This window comes from Perognathus longimembris, chromosome 2 (assembly GCF_023159225.1).
Source record: "Perognathus longimembris pacificus isolate PPM17 chromosome 2, ASM2315922v1, whole genome shotgun sequence".
Classification (NCBI taxonomy): Eukaryota; Metazoa; Chordata; class Mammalia; order Rodentia; family Heteromyidae; genus Perognathus; species Perognathus longimembris.
The window spans coordinates 105,791,158-105,808,658 of NC_063162.1; the positions used below are offsets into that span (position 1 = coordinate 105,791,158).

The 17,501-nt window shown below is 35.0% G+C and overlaps 1 protein-coding gene across 6 annotated transcripts in view; it reads left to right on the forward strand.

The window, feature by feature from the left end:
* Nucleotides 1-17,501, forward strand: part of Phtf2 (putative homeodomain transcription factor 2) — a 103,968-nt gene that overhangs the window by 2,992 nt on the left and 83,475 nt on the right. For 4 of the 6 annotated variants that reach the window (XM_048339884.1, XM_048339883.1, XM_048339885.1 and 1 more), the window contains exon 1: nucleotides 16,156-16,385. In XM_048339884.1, the coding sequence (XP_048195841.1) occupies nucleotides 16,341-16,385 (45 nt within the window). In that variant the 5' untranslated portion in view covers nucleotides 16,156-16,340. Of the gene's footprint in view, nucleotides 1-16,155; nucleotides 16,386-17,501 lie in introns of those variants that run through there. The other 2 variants (XM_048339882.1, XM_048339881.1) reach the window with 2 other exon arrangements.

Sequence of the window (17,501 nt, forward strand, 5' to 3'; positions counted from 1 at the left end):
TTTAATATTTACCTTCTGGTCCTTAGTTTTTCCAAGTGCTAATGCAGCCTCTTTCTGAATATGTCTAGCTAAACAACTGTTTCATCATTTCATTCAGATGTCCCATTTAGGATATAAAAATAATGATTACTGCTACAGACATTTGCACTTTGGGATTGTTTATAAAAGAATCTCAGAGTGACTAATGTCATTCCTTAACCTTTTACTTGTTAGTAGCCACATAAAAATCAGTATTGCAGGACCTCCTGACATTATGTTAACAACAAAAATACATTGGCACTACTGGGTTTTGAACTCACCTTGTATTTGTAAAGCAGGTGCTCTGCCACTTTAGCCACATCTCCAACTCTTTTTGCCTTAGACACTTTTCAAATAGCTCTCATATTTATGCCCAGGCTAGCCAGAACCTGAGATCTTCCTGTTTACATTTCCCATATACCTAGGATGACAGGCTTATGCCACTGCATTCATCTCTTGGTTGGGTAAAATGAGACCATAGAAATTTCTTGCCTGAGATAGCCTTAAATAGTTTTCAGATCTCAAGCCTGGACTTGACTGTTGACTCTCACCCCAGTCTGAGATATGACGGTAAAATAGAATGTTTTAAGACTTAAAAATCTGAAAAAAGTGTCCAGGTGTGTCTTCCTATCAAGTTAGGATAGACCCATAGACCTATTTAATTTGTAAATATGGACCATTTACTTGATGACCAGAATCACATGATTAGGCTACATTTTTAGTCTAGCTTCTTAGTTTAATACAAATTATTAACATGACATAAAATATAGAGGTGAATTTTCAGATGAAAACAATGGAGTATTTCCTATAATAGGTAGTTTCGAGCACCAGAAGAGAAAGAAAACATGCAGGACTACATTCTGAGTAGTGAACAGGAACTTGGGCAGGAAATGACTATGGCTGAAGAACTACCTGATGATAATCATAGCATGATTAAATTTGACATTTAATGAGAGGAAGTAAAGAAAACATGCATAGTATGCAGCTTTCTAGCTGCAGAAGCAGTAGAGGAAAGGGATTAAGGGTTTATAGAAACTTGAAGGTAAGTAGTAAGCACCGATACTTTTTGCTTGAATATGATTTAAAATATCAAGTATAGGATCTGTTACAGAGAGCAAAAAAAAGTGTATGCAAGTTATATGGCACAAGTTTCTATAGTGATCTCGAGCTAGGTACTAATATGTAGAGTGAGGTTTCACAAATGAACTCTTGAGCTAGGTTCATGTCCCAGTTCTACCAATTAGATAAAATTGGACTATTACTATTTTTTCCCCTGGTACTCTGGGCTTGAACTTGGCCTTGTCCTCTAACTTAGCTTTTTCATCATGGCTAGTGCTTGACCACTTGAGCCAAGCTTCCAGTTCCTCCTTGTGCAATCTTTTTAGGTTCAATTTTGTTCATAAAATAGATATCTGCTTTGCTTGAGTTTAAGAATTAGATAATGCAATGCAAAATCCTTGACACAGTGCTTGACTTGTAATATTTGCTCAAAAAGTGATGGTTGCAATTATACGATTATGTTGAACTGTTTGTTTGGTTTGGTTTTTTGTCAGTCCTGGGGCTTGAGCTCAGGACCTGAGCACTGTCCCTGGCTTCTTTTTGCTCAAGGCTAGTACTCTACCACTTGAACCACAGCTCTACTTCTGGCTTTTTCTAGATATGTGGTGCTGAGGAATCAAACCCAGGGCTTCATGTATACAAGGCAAGCACTTTTACCACTAACCACTAGGAACTGTTCGTTTAAAACAGAATTCAAAAAGAGAAGTAAAAAAACCTGGAAAATGAAAAACAAGAAATAAAACTTTTAAGAGAAGGCAATAGGATATTAAACAGGTAACAAAGAGTTGAATAAAGAGTAAGTGTAGCCACATACCAAAAAAAAAAAAAAAAAGGAAAAAAAAGTGGGGAATAGAGAAAGTTAGAGATTTGCGTTATTTTTTTTTTCTGAAGAAAGTACATCACACTCACCAAACTAGATAGAGTACATAGAATTTTACTATTCTAAATGACAAAAAAAGTCACTGAACTTTATCTCTGCTCTGTAAGCTATAAGTGTGTAGGGAAAGACTGTTTTCTGCTGGAAATATGGATTAGCGGTAGAGTACTTGCCTCGCCTACATGAAGCCCTGGGTTCGATTCCTCAGCACCACATATATAGAAAAGGCCAGAAGTGGCACTGTGGCCCAAGTGGCAGAGTGCTAGCCTTGAGCAAAAAGAAGCCAGGGATAGTGCTCAGGCCCTGAGTTCAAGCCCAGGACTATCCAAAAAAAACCAAAAAACTGTTTTCTTTAATCTTCTGACAACTTTCATTCCTAAATTTTGAAAAAATAAGACATCATTATATACTTGTAGAGGAGGTTTTTAATTGCATTTAGTCCTGAGAGAAAGGAGGCTAATTTAACTGCATGTTTGCTAAGGATTTTAGTCCATATATCCTGAGTGCTGAATTTATGAGTTTGTTGAAAGTAAACATATCCTCTTGTTTCCCCAATCTATTTTCCTCTTGTATTTCCTGTTCTGTTGAGTTACTCTTTTAGTGTATAAACCAGAAATCATGGAATATACTCTTTCTGTTTTTCATGTCAAATTAATAATTACATCTGGTTACTCTCTCTACCAATTATCTTACATGTTCAGTCTCAGTACCCACAATTTAAGAAACCAAACTCTTTACTTCTGGCTTAGTTCAGGCCATCATCATTCTCCCCAAATTATCTTCATTGGTTTATTTTTATTTAGCCTCACATAGACTTGCTTTCAGAATGATGTTTCTGAAATACTAAGATAATCACATTAAAGGGGCTGGGGATATGGCCTAGTGGCAAGAGTGCTTGCCTCCCATACATGAGGCCCTGGGTTCAATTCCCCAGCACCACATTACAGAAAACGACCAGAAGTGGCGCTTGTGGCTCAAGTGGCAGAGTGCTAGCCTTGAGCAAAAAGAATCCAGGGACAGTGCTCAGGCCCTGAGTCCAAGCCTCAGGACTGGCCAAAAAAAAAAAAAAAGATAATCACATTAAAGTATATCCTTAGTCTCTTTATATTACAGATAAATTGTAGATCCTTTTGTATTTCTTTAACTGGTTTACATATCTATGTCCAGAGTTCTTTTTAGCAGTGATTTTTAACTTACATTTCAGCAGAAGAGGCTATACAGTTTAATTATTTTTGAGTGAGCATTGATAGTTTTATCTTTGAAAGGACTTTTTAATTTAATAGAAATTGTTACTTCATTTGGTATAAAATTATTTACAGTATTATGCTACTGTCATTATAATGTCTGTAGGACCTATGGTGGTCACTCTGCTAATCTATTTCTTTTCTTTTTTTCCTGTTTAGTCTGGCTAGAGGTTTATTTGCTTTATTGATCTTTTCAAAGAACTAGCTTTTGCTTTTCTTGTTGATTTTCTGTTTTCAATTTTACTGACTTTGATTTAAAAAATTATTTACAGTTCTGTTGCCTCCTTTACTATTTACTTGCCCTTGCTTTACTGGTATCTTGAGGTGGAAAAATAGCTCATTAATTTAAAGCCCTTATTTTCCTATACAATATTAATAGTGTTTTGACTGCACCTTGCAAATTTTGGCATGTTGAGTTTCTATTTTCCTTCAAGTTCAAAATCCTTGGTAATTTCCTTTGTTGTTTTTGTGTGCTCTGTTAGTTATTAAGATATATGTACATGAGGTTTTAAATCTTGGGGATTTTTCAGAGTTTCAGTTATTGATTTCTACTTCAGTTTCATTCTGGCCAAATAATTTGTTGTGTTATGATTTGAATAATTTTAAATGATTCAGTGAATATTTGACAATAATGTTGAATAGAGTATAAGTTGCTTGATGGCATTGTTTAAATATCTCCAATCCCTGCACATGTTCTACTTGTATTGTCAATTTTTGAGAGGGAGACATGGTGAAATCTATGTAATTGTAGACTGATTTATTTTTTTCCTTGCAGTTCTTGCTTCATATATTTTGAAGTTTTGTTAATAGATGCATACATATTTGGAATTTGATGGTCTTTTAGTGAATGGATCACTTTATTATTGTGACATGCCTTCTTTATCCCTGCTAATATGCTTTACCTCACAATCTGCTTTGTATGGACATTTAGCTTTCTTCTGATTAATATTAATGTGATATGTTGTTTTAATTTTTAGATACTTGGTGTATGTATTTAAAAAGACTAATTGGGTTTGGCTCTTCTTTTGGTGTAGCTTTATAATCTTTGCCCTTTAACTTAGTCCATTTACATTGAGTGCAATTATTAATATTGTTTGGTTCAACAACTATCTTGCTCTTCATTCTGTCTGTTCTTTTAGATTATTTTAGTATATTTTGTATTCTATTTTATAATCCTTTGTGGCTAATCATCTATATATCTTTTTGGTATGTGTTTATAATGACTAGTTTATAGCTTATCTCAGTCTATATTTTAGTAAAAGAAAGCTCATATGCTGTAATTTGTATAAAATATGTTGAATAACACTTTTTGTTATTTCTCTCAAACTTTGTTCTGTGGTCATGCATTTTAGTTCTGTATATATTATAAGCCATAGTATATATTGTCACAACTCTGTATAGGTTATAAAGCCCACAGGATAGCATCAGGTTTTCTTTTTTATTGTCAAGGTGAAGGACAGAGGGGTTACAGTTACATATGTTAGGTAGTGAGTACATTTCTTGTCCAACTTTTTACTCCCTAGCACTAGTTTTTGATGAAAGATATTTTCTTATTCTTTCCTGTTTTGTTTTTAATTGTTCTCTCCCAAGCTCTTTAATCACTTCCAATGCATGTACAGAGGATTGTAACTCAATAAGTCCTTACTTATTGATCAGACGAGGTCAAAAGTGTTTCTGTCCTAGTACTTAGAGCATGCAAGTTCTGTAACTCTACAGAATCCCAGATTAGTAATATTTTCTCCAGAGGCCTCATCAGGTATCATTAAGTTATTCTTCAGTCATTGACTTTGTGAAACAACTCCAACTTCTCCAAAAGAGATAATTGTGCATATCCTTAAGCATATCCTTGTCAGAAGTCAAAACCTGAAGCCAAATCTCTTTGCCTTGTTAGAACTGCTGTTAGGATGATACAACTTTCATTTAACAGTTCCATGCAGATGGAGCTAGTAGAAGAGACGTCAGTAAAACCTCTCCCCATGGGCTGGGGATATAGCCTAGTGGCAAGAGTGCCTGCCTCGGTATACCCGAGGCCCTAGGTTCGATACCCCAGTACCACATATACAGAAAACGGCCAGAAGCGGCGCTGTGGCTCAAGTGGCAGAGTGCTAGCCTTGAGCGGGAAGAAGCCAGGGACAGTGCTTAGGCCCTGAGTCCAAGGCCCAGGACTGGCCAAAAAAAAAAAAAAAAAAAACCTCTCCCCATGAACTCTAGAGAGCTAGTTGTGCAGAGCACATACCAGTGCTATGACACACAGTCAGAAAAAGTTTCACTTCAGTGTTAATAATGTTTTGGGCTCTTTAGAGTCTTCATCTGTGATAGAAGAAAATTGCTGTCCTCCAGCTTCCCTTTGGTAGCAAGAAAAAGGAGTCTCCTCTCGGATAGGGATAAGACATTCTAAAATTACTTTGTATTGTCTTTGCCCCAGCCGTAGATCACAGACAGTTCTCTAGAGTAGGAGTAGGGAATGTCTAGTTCATGGGCTATATAAGGCCCACAAAAGCATTAGGTACATGATGGAATAAACTCATAATGCTTCTTATATATTTCTCTGTGGCTGCCTGTAGCTAGCTGTCAGCCTGTATTGATAATTTTGAATGACCTGAGAATGATCCAAATCTCCCTTAGGGAGAAAAAGGTTTCCTATCCCCTAAAGAAATGTTCTTTTACTATGAAATGGTGTTTAGACTTGTGGATTCTAGGTGTGCTTCTTGCTACTGAGGTATCATTAGTTTCAGGCCCTCTTGTTTATAGGCACTCTCTCTGTCCCCATCTCTGTCTGTGTCTCTCTGTCGCTCTCTCTGTCTCTGTCTCTCTATGTCTCTGCCTCTCCCCCTCCTCTCTTTACACAAACACACATATATAGTGTTGTTGGGGGGGTATGTGTAATATACTTTTGTTTTTGCCACTCCCGGGGCTTGAACTCAGAGCCTGTGAGCACTGTCCCTGGCTTCTTCTTGCTCAAGGCTAGTACTCTACCACTGGAGCCACAGAACCACTTCTTGCTTTTTCTGTGTATGTGGTACTGAGGAATCGAACCCAGGGCTTCCATGCCTGCTAGGCAAGCATTCTACCACTAGGCCACATTCCCAGCCCCTAAAATATACTTTTATCTGCAGAAATGAATATTGAGTTAAGTGGTATTTGTGGTTATTAAGAATAAAGTGACTATAGACTTAAGCTACATGACCAAGTGACCATGTCATTAAAACAAGTTATAAAACTAGGCATGATAGTACACAGCTATAAACCTGGCTACTCAAGAGGCTGAGGCAGGAGGATTGCAAACTCAAGCAAGGCTAACCTGAGAAGCTGAATGATACCCTATTTCTTACAAGAAAAAGAAGTGTAGGGTTATAGCACAGTGGTAGAGTGCTTACCTAGTATATGGGAAGCCCTAGGTTCAATCTCCAGGATTACAGAAAAGAAAAAAGAAGTAATTCTACCTTGTTTTGCACTTTTCAGACAAATAGACTATTTTGGTGACCTGCTTGATTTCAGATCTTATTTGATGAGGAACATAACTTGCTTGAAACTATTGAGTTAAGTCCCAGAACCATTAGGAATTAAGGAAGGGAAGGGAAAAAAAAAGCAATTTTTATAAATTGGAAGTGTAGCTCAAGTGGTAGAGCACCTTCCTAAAAATGTATCCTACATACTAAAGTCTCAGGCATTCCTTCCCTACTGTTTCCCTTTATTTGTAAGAAGCATATACTTTCCATTCAATTATTATTTTGTTCACATGCATTGGTAGAAATTCACAGATGACTTTCAGTCAACTTCACAGTCAGAGAAGTAGTAATTCAATGTTATGGAATGTGAAAGCTACATACTTGAACAGCATTCAACTAGCCCTCCTAAGAATGGGATGTATTACTTTTGCTACCACATTCAGGAGTGGTGCAAACTAACTCCTGAAACTTTTGTTGATTTTGTGATGTAAATTGAGCTGATACTTTTCACTCTCCACTCTTGCGTCTTGCTTTCTCAGATCTTTTGACCAAATGACTAGTCATATATCTTATTTAAGCTTCATTTTGGTGGTTCTATGTTCTTGTGTGTGGGTGACTGCTTTCATTTCAGTTAGGTAATTTAAAGAAATAAAGTTAGATGCCCAAGTTTTGTCTTCCACTTTTCCTGAAAGTTTGAAATATTTTAAAAAGTTTTTAGATTATCCTACTACTAGTACAATCATTTAAATACCATTGCTTATAAGTTTTCACAATTTTAATTTCCTCTGATGATCTGGGCTGAGATAAATCTGGAGTAATTTGCAAATAGGTCAGGACAAGGAGATATTGTAGATAGAGGAAATATTACCAGAATTAGAAGGATAAGCATGAAAGTATATGGTGTATTTGTAAAATGTGGATAAATGTATGTTGAATATGTGTGTATATGGATAGGAAAATGAGGAGGGTAGTAGGAGGTAGAAGAAGGTAGAGAAGATGGATGCCACTGATGATAATGATGATTATTTTGTACTGAGCCCATGGGGCTTGAATTCAGGACCTCAGGTTCTTTTTTGCCTTGCTCATGGTTAATCCTCTACAATTTGAGTCAGGCTTCCAGTCTAGTTTTTTGTTGTTGTTGTTGTTGGTCATGGGGCTTGAAATCACGGCCTGGATGCTGTCCCTGAGCTCTTTTGCTCAAGGCTAGTGTTCTACCATTTTGAGCCAGAGCTAGTGGCTAGTTGTAGATAAGAGTCTCAAAGACCACAAACAAGAACACACTAAAGCCACCAGCACAACAATGTTCATCCCAGCACAATTTGTCATAGCTAAAATATGGAACCAACCCAGATGCCCTTCAGTAGACGAATGGATCAGGAAAATGTGGTACATATACACAATGGAATTTTGTGCCTCTTTCAGAAAGAATGCCATTGCCCTATTCATAATGAAATGGAAGGACTTGGAAAAAAATTATACTAAGTGAAGTGAGCCAGACCCAAAGAAACATGGACTCTATGGTTTCCCTCATAGGGAATAATTAGCACAGGTTTAGGCGAGTCACAGCAGAGGATCACAAGATCCTAATAGCTATGCCCTTATGAACGCATAAGATGATGCTAAGTGAAATGAACTCCATGTTATGGAAACGAGCATTATATCACTGTTGTAATTACTTTCAACATGCCATGTGAAACTGTAGCTTTTATTGTTGATGATCCTCTTGTATCCCCTTCCTGTGGTTGTACCTGCACTATCACTGTATCTTATCTGAGTACACTGGATACTGTATATACTGGTATTAGAACTAGGGAAGTGAAAGAGAATATCAAAATTAAGAGACAAAGGATAAAAAGACAAACGACTCCAAAAGCAATACTTGAAAAACCATTTGGTGTAAACCAACTGAACAACTCATGGGGGAAGAGGGAAAAGGGGAGGGGAGAGGAGGGAATGAGGGAGGAGGTAACGAACAGTACAAGAAATATACCCATGGCCTAACATATGAAACTGTAACCTCTGTACATCACTTTGACAATAAATGAGTTAAAAAAAAAAAGTCTCATGGACTTTCCTGCCTGGGCTTGCTTTGAACTACGATTCTTAGATCTCAGCCTCCATGAGTAGCTAGGAGTACAGGTATCAGCCACCAGCACCTAGCTCAGTCCAACTTTTTCATGGTTAATTGGAGAGAGAATCTCACTGACTTCTGCTAGACTAGCTTTGGACCTCATTTCCTCCAGGTCTCAGTCTCTTGAGTGGCTAGTATTAACAGGTGTGAGCCACAGTGCCCAGCATTACTACTGATGATAAAGGAAATTTTAAAAGGTTGTAAGAAAAGTATCTTATATGTGCTGCCAATTAAACTATTTTTATGCACTGGGAAATCAGTAGACTTCAAAGTGATATGGGAAGTTTTTATTTATTATTATTACCATTAGTTAATGATGGAAGTGAAGAAACAAGAACAGACTGATTGTGGAGTAGTCCTGGTATTAGGTAATGTTAAGTTTGTACAAGTTTTGTGGCAGTGGACTAGGAAGGTAATATGTAAAAGATGTTTGGAGTTCTGATGAATAGTCTATTGTACTTTGTTCCTCCACATTTATTGAGTGGTTCCTATGTGTATACACAGAATTGGTAGTGGTGTGAGGTAGGAAAGGGAGGGTATAAAATACAGTAGTTTCTTGATTGGCAAATTGAGTAGCTAGCAAAAGAGAAGACTTGAGGAGAGAAAATGCATCTGTTTTTATTTTCTTGGAGATTATTACAGCACAATTAATTTGAAAGAATGGCTTAGTTGATGACCTTGTAGTATCTTTAATATCTCAAATAAAAGAATTGAAACTGGGTGTCTTCCCTTTACTTCCTTCTATTAGAAATAGCAGAAGAGAAACTTCAGCTGTTGTTAGAAGTGTATCTTAAAATATTTAAGCTTTACTTTTTAGTTGATACAGTAATGTAAAAGATGAAGTTTATTATAAAGCATTACGAATTTTCACTGATACTCTTGGAGAAGTTGGCTAAGAGGTGAAGGTGAGGAGGGAACAAAAGACTAGAAAGTCCTTGGGAAGAACTTCCATATAATGCTGATACTCGGCAAAAGCAAGGAACATTGCATTTTGCATGGTACTCTTACTTAAGGGAAAGATCCAAAGCCCATGATGGTACGTTAGCCTCCTGGTTGATCTATGTGTGTATGCCCGTGTGTGTGTGTGTGCACATGCTTGCACATGTGTGTACTGGATTCTGTTGTAGACCATTTCATGATAGTTCAACTGAGGCTATACAAGGCTCGAAATTAGTTCTGTCTTATGAATATTATACAATAGTAAAATAGGTTAAAAGCAGTATACCCAATTCTCAAAATGAAGTTTGCATGCATAAACACGTGTAGAAAAGTAAGGGTCAAAAGTTGTTCAGAAGAACCTATTAGATGACTGTCAGAGTAAATAGGATCTTGATATAATGCTCTTCATAGCAGATAATATGTGATTAGAAATTGTCATGGGAATGCCACAAATATACAACAGGAAAAATAATAAAGGAAAGAAGTACCTATGAAAAGATGATCTATGTAAGAAGAACTATTTCTAAAATAGATACTCCAGTAAATGAAACAGAAAACCTACTCAGATATGTAATACAAAAACTTTCTGGAATGAAATGTGCATTTGCAGATTGAGAGGAACATTAAATTCTAGGAATATTTTTATGAAATGACTAAAATTGACCATTAAACTCTAGTAGTTAATAATGTCAATGTTAGGAGAGAATTATTTGGCATCTTGGCCTAAAAAAGAATATGACCTCTAAAGGATGAAAAAATGAAAGTTGGCTACAAACTTTTGTTATGTTCAGTTCCAAAAGACAGTTGAAAAATATTTGGTTTCCTTCCCCTTCCCGTGATGCTGGGGATTGAACCAGCTATGTACGTGTTAGCAAGCACTCTGTTATTGAGTTATATCCCTAACCCCCCTGGAAAGAAAGTGAGAACCAAACATACACCTAACATTATAACCTAGATTTTTTTTTCTACTAAGAAGAGTGGGTAAAACTATAATGATTTACCATACTGTGTATAAGAAGTGTGGTAAAGTTCAGAACTGGTATGATGGTTTCAATAAAAACAATTCAATTTTATCCTTGTTATTTTGGGGGAGGGGAGAGGGCGGCCAGTCCTGGGGCTTGAATTTTGTGCTGTCCCTGAGCTTCCTTATGACTCAAGGATAGTGCTCTACCACTTGAACCACAGCACCATGACTTTTTGTGAATAGTTTATTGGAGATAGGAGTATCACGGACTTTTCTTTCCAGGATGACTTTGAATGTAGCCAGGATTACTGGTGTGAGCCATCAGTGCCTGGCTAATTTTGTCCTTGTTGATAAATACATGTAACATCTGCACTAAGGTCAGTGTCACTGTAGCTTCAGCTATAGCTGTTTAAATAGCAATATACTAACTACACTGACATTCCCACCAGTAGTGTTTGAGAGTTCTCTTTTCTTCACAGTCTTGCTGGCATTTCAAAAAAATTAAAATAACCATTTTAACTGTGGTGAATTCATGATTTTGATTCACATTTCTCTGATGTGATTTTGAGGATGTTGAAAATTTTCCATACTGCTTGCTAGTTGAGAAATGTCTATTCAGATCATTTGCTCATTATTAAATTTTACTATTTGGGTATTATTATTACTATTGTGTTTTTTTTCAGTTTCCTATCTCTCTCCATCCATCCATCATCTATCCATCCATCCATCCATCCATCCATCCATATATATTCTGGGTATTAGTCCAGATGAATTGTTACTTGTCTTACCTAGTTGCTTATTTGGTTGGATAATTTCCAAATGTTTTCTCCTATTCCAGAAGTGTGTCTTCATTCTTTTCCCCCCTTTATGATGCAGAACTCTTTAGTTTCATGGAATCCTACTTATCAAATTTTGCTTTTGTTGCCTTTGCTTTTGAAGTCATACCAAAAAAAATCAATAAAATCCACAATAATCCCCTTAGAATTGTACTTCAATAACATCTCACCCAAACCTATTTAACCACTGTTATTGCATGCCATCTTCCCATACATTTAGTGTTCAGACAAGCCATATTTCCTATACTTTTCTGCCTCTGTGCTAAAAATGATTTCCTGTTATGAAAATAAAAAGGCCTTTTAATAAAGGCCTGTATATACATGTGTGTTTGTGTATACATGTATTGTGTATATGTGTGTGTGTGTGTATATATATATATATATATATATGCACAGACGTGGTATGGAGTATTAAGCCATTAAGAAAAATAAAATTGTTATTTGCAAGTTAATGTACACATCTGGAGATGATGTTGAGCAAGAAAAGCCAAACTAAAAATAAAAAGCAAAGTATGACATATTCTCACCCTCCTACAATGAAAACTGTAAAGAACTGGTAAAAACAAAAGAGTATAAAAATCTATGTTCATGTCTGCAAGAATTAATATTGTGGGGTTGGGAATATGGCCTAGTGGTAGAGTACTTGCCTTGTATACATGAAGCCCTGGGCTCAATTCCTCAGCACCAAATCTATAGAAAATCCAGAAGTGGTGCTGTGGCTCAAGTGGTAGAGTGCTAGCCTTGAGCAAAAAGAATCCAGCGACAGTGCTTAGGCCCTGAGTTCAAGCCCCAGGACTGGCAAAAACAAAAAAAAGAATATCATGATGTACACATCATTGAAAGTAATGACAGATTCAGTGCAATCCCTATAAAAATGCCAATGTCATCCCTAACAGAAATTTAGAAAATCACTATTAAAATTTGTATGGAATCACAAAAATCTCCAAATAGTCAATAAATAAGTTCAGAGAGTTAGAGGCATCACAATATATAACTTTAGTAACCTGAACAGTATGAACCTGAACAGTAATGGCATAAAATAGAAATATAACCCAGTGAAACAGAACAGAGAACAGAATAAGATACACATCTATGTATAGATATATGTGTGCATAAAAATGTGAATGTGTGTGTATATATACATATATATGGGTTTGTCTAATGTTGTAAAGTGTTTGTAAAACAATTCAGGGTTACTATTATGTATTTATGGAATTGTTACTTGTTTAATCTTTGTTGAATTTGGAACATATGGCAAAATTATACTGGTAAGAAACTTGAGATTCAGAGAACTCAGTAACTAACTTGATCCACTACTGAAAGTACCCACCCATTAATCTTTTTATTTAGTATGAACTGTCATAACATTGATGATAAACCATTATGACAGAATCAAAGAAGCTGGAAAAGCTTTGGAAATAATTTTTGCATTCACAAAATAACATTGGTATATTAATTCTTCCTGTTTTCTGATGAAAAGTTGCTGTTTTTATTTATTTACTTTTCTATTTATTTTGAGTGTGTGTGTGCCTGCATGTGTGCACACACATATGCATGCATGCACTCGCCTGTGCACTGTTCCTAGGGCATGATCTCAGGGCCTGGATGCTGTCCTTGAGCATTTTTGCTCAAGGTTAGTGTTCTACCACATTAGCCACAGCTCTGCTTCTGAATTTTTAGTGATTATTTGGAGATAAGAGTCTCCTGGATTTTCTGGCCCAGGCTGGCTTTGAACCACAATCCTCAGATCTCAGTCTCCTAAGTAGTTAAGATTACAAGTGTGAGCCACCAGCATCTGGCTTTAGTTTTTACTCATGTGAAATTTGTGTGTCGAAGTGTAATCTGTGAGATGTCTGAGTCAGAAATTTATCTCAGCATGCTGTAAAACCTGTTTTAAAGATAGGTATGAGCACTCTGTCACTGAAAGGTTGATGACACAATGGAAACACTACTAAATGAGTTTGCAGAGCACATCATACTGAAGGGTTTAAAACAGAAAATATAATTTTATTTCTGTAGTTCATATAATTTAAAACATACAGGATAGGATACTTTATATAACTAGTATGTAGTTAGATACTTAAATTTGTTTCTGGATGTATCTCAACATTAAAAAAATTGCCTTTCAGATCATTTTGAGGCACATAATATTTCCCTCACTTTCAGTGAAAAAGTGTCATTAGAGATTTTAACATTTTTATGTAGGATGATATGTTTCTACTCTTCTTTTTGGTGCTACTGGGGTTTGAACTTAGATTGTGCTTACGCAGCTTGCTTGCTACAACACAGATACTCTATGACATGAGCCATGATTCCAGCCTATTTCTACTCTTGGAAGATTAGGAGAGAGAATATTTATCTTGCTAGATAAAGTGGACTTCTTTGTAAATATTTTTGTTGTTATTATAAAGGTGATGTACTGAAAGGTTAGTCACATAAGTCATGTAAAGAGTATATTTCTTTTTCAACAGTGCTACCCCTTCTCTCACTTCCAGTTTTTCCCTCCTGTTCCCAAAGATGGAATTTTTTCCAATGGAAATTTAATAAATTGCAAAGAAGGTAGTGTGAGAAATTAATCTTCTTATTTTTTTTTACTATTTAATATAGTTTATATTACTATGGCCAGTTTGGAAACCATATGCAGTTGTCTTGTCAAATAAATATAATGAAGTTACAATGTAGCAATCAGTAGGGAAGACCTCTAGAGTATAAATAATATGGTTAAAATGAATGACACCCAGAAACCTCCAGGGCAGAAAAACCAAGGTGAGCTACTCTTAACTCAATTAAAGAAAGCTTCTCCAAGAAACACTGGTGAGGGTAATGAAGGTAACCACATTTGACTGAGAAACGTTTGCAGGAGGTGAACTTTGAAATATCTATAAACAATTCGTGTGTGTATTTGAGAATTGACATTTCCATCTTATCTTAACTTGTAGTTATTTTTATTTTCAATGTCAACAAAACTGATTGCATGTATTCCTGCTTTCAATTATTTTTCATGTTTCAAAAAGGAAAACAAACTCAATACTTCCTGATTTTTTTTTTTTTTTGCCAGTCCTGGGGCTTGAACTCAGGGCCTGAGCACTGTTCCTGGCTTCTTTTTGCTCAAGGCTAGGAATCGAACCCAGGGCCTCATGTATACGAGACGAGCACTTTACCACTAGGCCATATTCCCAGCCTCACTTCCTGATTTTTTTTAAGTATCAAAATTAATAAATATAATTGGATGTTTTTATGGATTGTAGTAGATAATTGTTTATAATTGTTATCTCTTGGTCATAGGAATGTGTAAGGTATGAGTAGGTCCATGTGTTCAGTTTTCTAAAATAACAAAACCAAAGTTCAGAGAGACTGATTTCTTGATTTTTTTTTTTCTTTTTCTTTTTGCCTTGGACTCAGGGCCTGAGCACTGTCCTTGGCTTTTTTTTTTTTTTTTTTTTTTTTTAGCGCCACTTCCGGCCATTTTCTATATATGTGTGGTGCTGGGGAATTGAACCCAGGGCTTCATGTATAGGAGGCAAGCACTCTTGCCACTAGGCCATATCCCCAGCCCCTGATTTCTTGATTTTTAAACAATAGATTGTGGAGCCAATATTTGAGTCCAGTTCTTTGCTTCTATATCCTCCTCTTTCTATGTGTGGTTATTTGACAGGAAATTCAAAATATAGTTTGCTTGAATTGGATCAACTAAAGATGGAATCATTGATGTTTCAGGAAAAGTAACAAGAAAAATTCAATTCGTAAGTGGTCAAAACAAGTATTCAGTAAATTCTGCTTTAAATTTTAGAGGTTGGTTATCTGACATTTGCATTTGGTAGTAATTTTCATTATCTGACATTTGCATTTGATAGTAATTTTCATTATATTTGAAGCATACATATGCTTTTGATGAAACCTATGATATTATTATTAACTATGAAAAACATTAGTTTTAGTGTTTTCAGCAGCGGATTATCTTTATGTGCTAGAGTGGGCTCAGCAGGATTCTGTGTCTGTTTTTGGCTTATCCTTTACAGAGGTACTGTCCTAGCAGTGTCATTTTATGATTGAAAAAGTAATCTAGAGTTTAGTTTGAGCCAGAAACTGGTTAAATTTAGTACCCAGTACTGCTTTAGACAAATGCAAGAATTGTGCTGTTTTGATGATCCATGTGAATTTCTAAATACTAGCAAACTGATATCTGAGAAATATTAATATTTCTTATCCCTATATGATTAATTCTGTTATTGACTTAGCAGTTAATATCAATTTTAAACTTCTCTGGTTCACTTTAGTGACTGTTTACTATAAATGAAAACTATATAAGATTTATAAATTTCCGTTTCTCTATCAACCCATCTTTTAACAACAGACACTTTTTCTGACTTTCAAAAGGTTGTATAAGGTAGAAACAGTAATTCACACTAGTTGCTTAGTAACTGACCTGTTAGTAGGTAAATGAATTGTTTTCTCTAATATGCAAACTTACAAATGAAATTTCCAACATAACCTAGAAAATTCTGAAACTTACACACAAGACTTACTTTTCTTAAAAAGTATTTTAGTCTGTTTTGTAATAACATTCAAGTACTATTTACCTAAAAAGAGACCCTTCCTTTATTATGACAGCTGATTTTTGTTTACTTAAGAGAACCTGTTGCTAAAATAGTAATGAGGAAGGGTGTAATATAAGTATGGTCATACAGTTCTTGTCCTACAAGTAACCAGAGTGGTATGTATGCATGTTGTTCAGTCTCCTTTTGAAAGGTAGAAGTAAAATCATTTGTATGTTTTTCTCTTGTACAGCTTAAAATGACAAATGTGTAATTTCTGTGGAATAAATGGCGTCCAAAGTCACAGATGCTATAGTCTGGTATCAAAAAAAGGTAAGTTGATAGTAAAAACTTTTAAAATGCCTTAATTACGAAAAATAATCCATGTTTACTTTTGCTATAAATTTAAGTAAAATTTTGTGTAGAGTTATCATAAAATAGGCTTTTAGGATATTGCATGGGAGGGGAAGATTATTTTGAATTTTTTTTCTGTGCCTAGTGTACTTTTAAATAAGTTAGGTGATTACTAGGAATATTTTTGTTTTTGAATTGCACAATATCAAAGTAGCTTGATTAATTACTGACAGTTATATCAGCCCATCTATAGGATTATGCAAAATTATGTAATTAGGATTATAGAAAAATTCTTAAAATTGTTCCTTGCTTTAATTTTTTAAGAAAGAAAGCTATTAGCAGAATCGTTGAAGTTTCATTACTATTTGATATCAAAAGATATAGTTTTAAATCTATTTACTGTAGTTTATTCAGTAGTTGAATCATTTCTGTAAAATAAGTTGAGATTGTGTTTTCAAACTGAAATATTAAAATATTTATTTGTATGTTTCTAGATTAGTTGTGATAATTACTTAATTAGCTGTGCCTGTGAATATATTTGAAAATAAGCTGTTTTAGTGTGGTTTTATTTTATAAAGTCCAAGAGAAAAATAATGTTTTTGAAAATATAATAAACTGTTTACTCCTCAACGTATTGTTATGCTTGTTAAAATGTATGCTGTAAATTATGTTTGTTTTTATTTCTTAAAATATTCTTAATGCCTTATTATTCAGGTTTTTATCTTAAAAATAATTATATAGTTAACTTTTTTCCATATGAGGTAAAACAAGATAGTTTTTGAAGTAGAGGTAGTGATAATTAAAATATTTTAAATACTAGGTAAATGTAAGAATATAGCTTATCTTTGGATATATTATTTGATTCTGGGTAGCAAATACCATAGATTCATAATACCACCTTTGAAGAAAAATCAAGTGCTTAATTGGAAGATGGTTCTATATTAGTATCACAATTACTTTTAAATTTCTGAGTAATGGGTGGGCCAGTGGGGCAATGGATAAATTTCTGAGTAATTTAAAAATCAGTCCATTTAGCTAACAAAGTAAATGGAAGAAAATTCTTGAAGAAAACACAAAAATTTATATGTGTTTTTG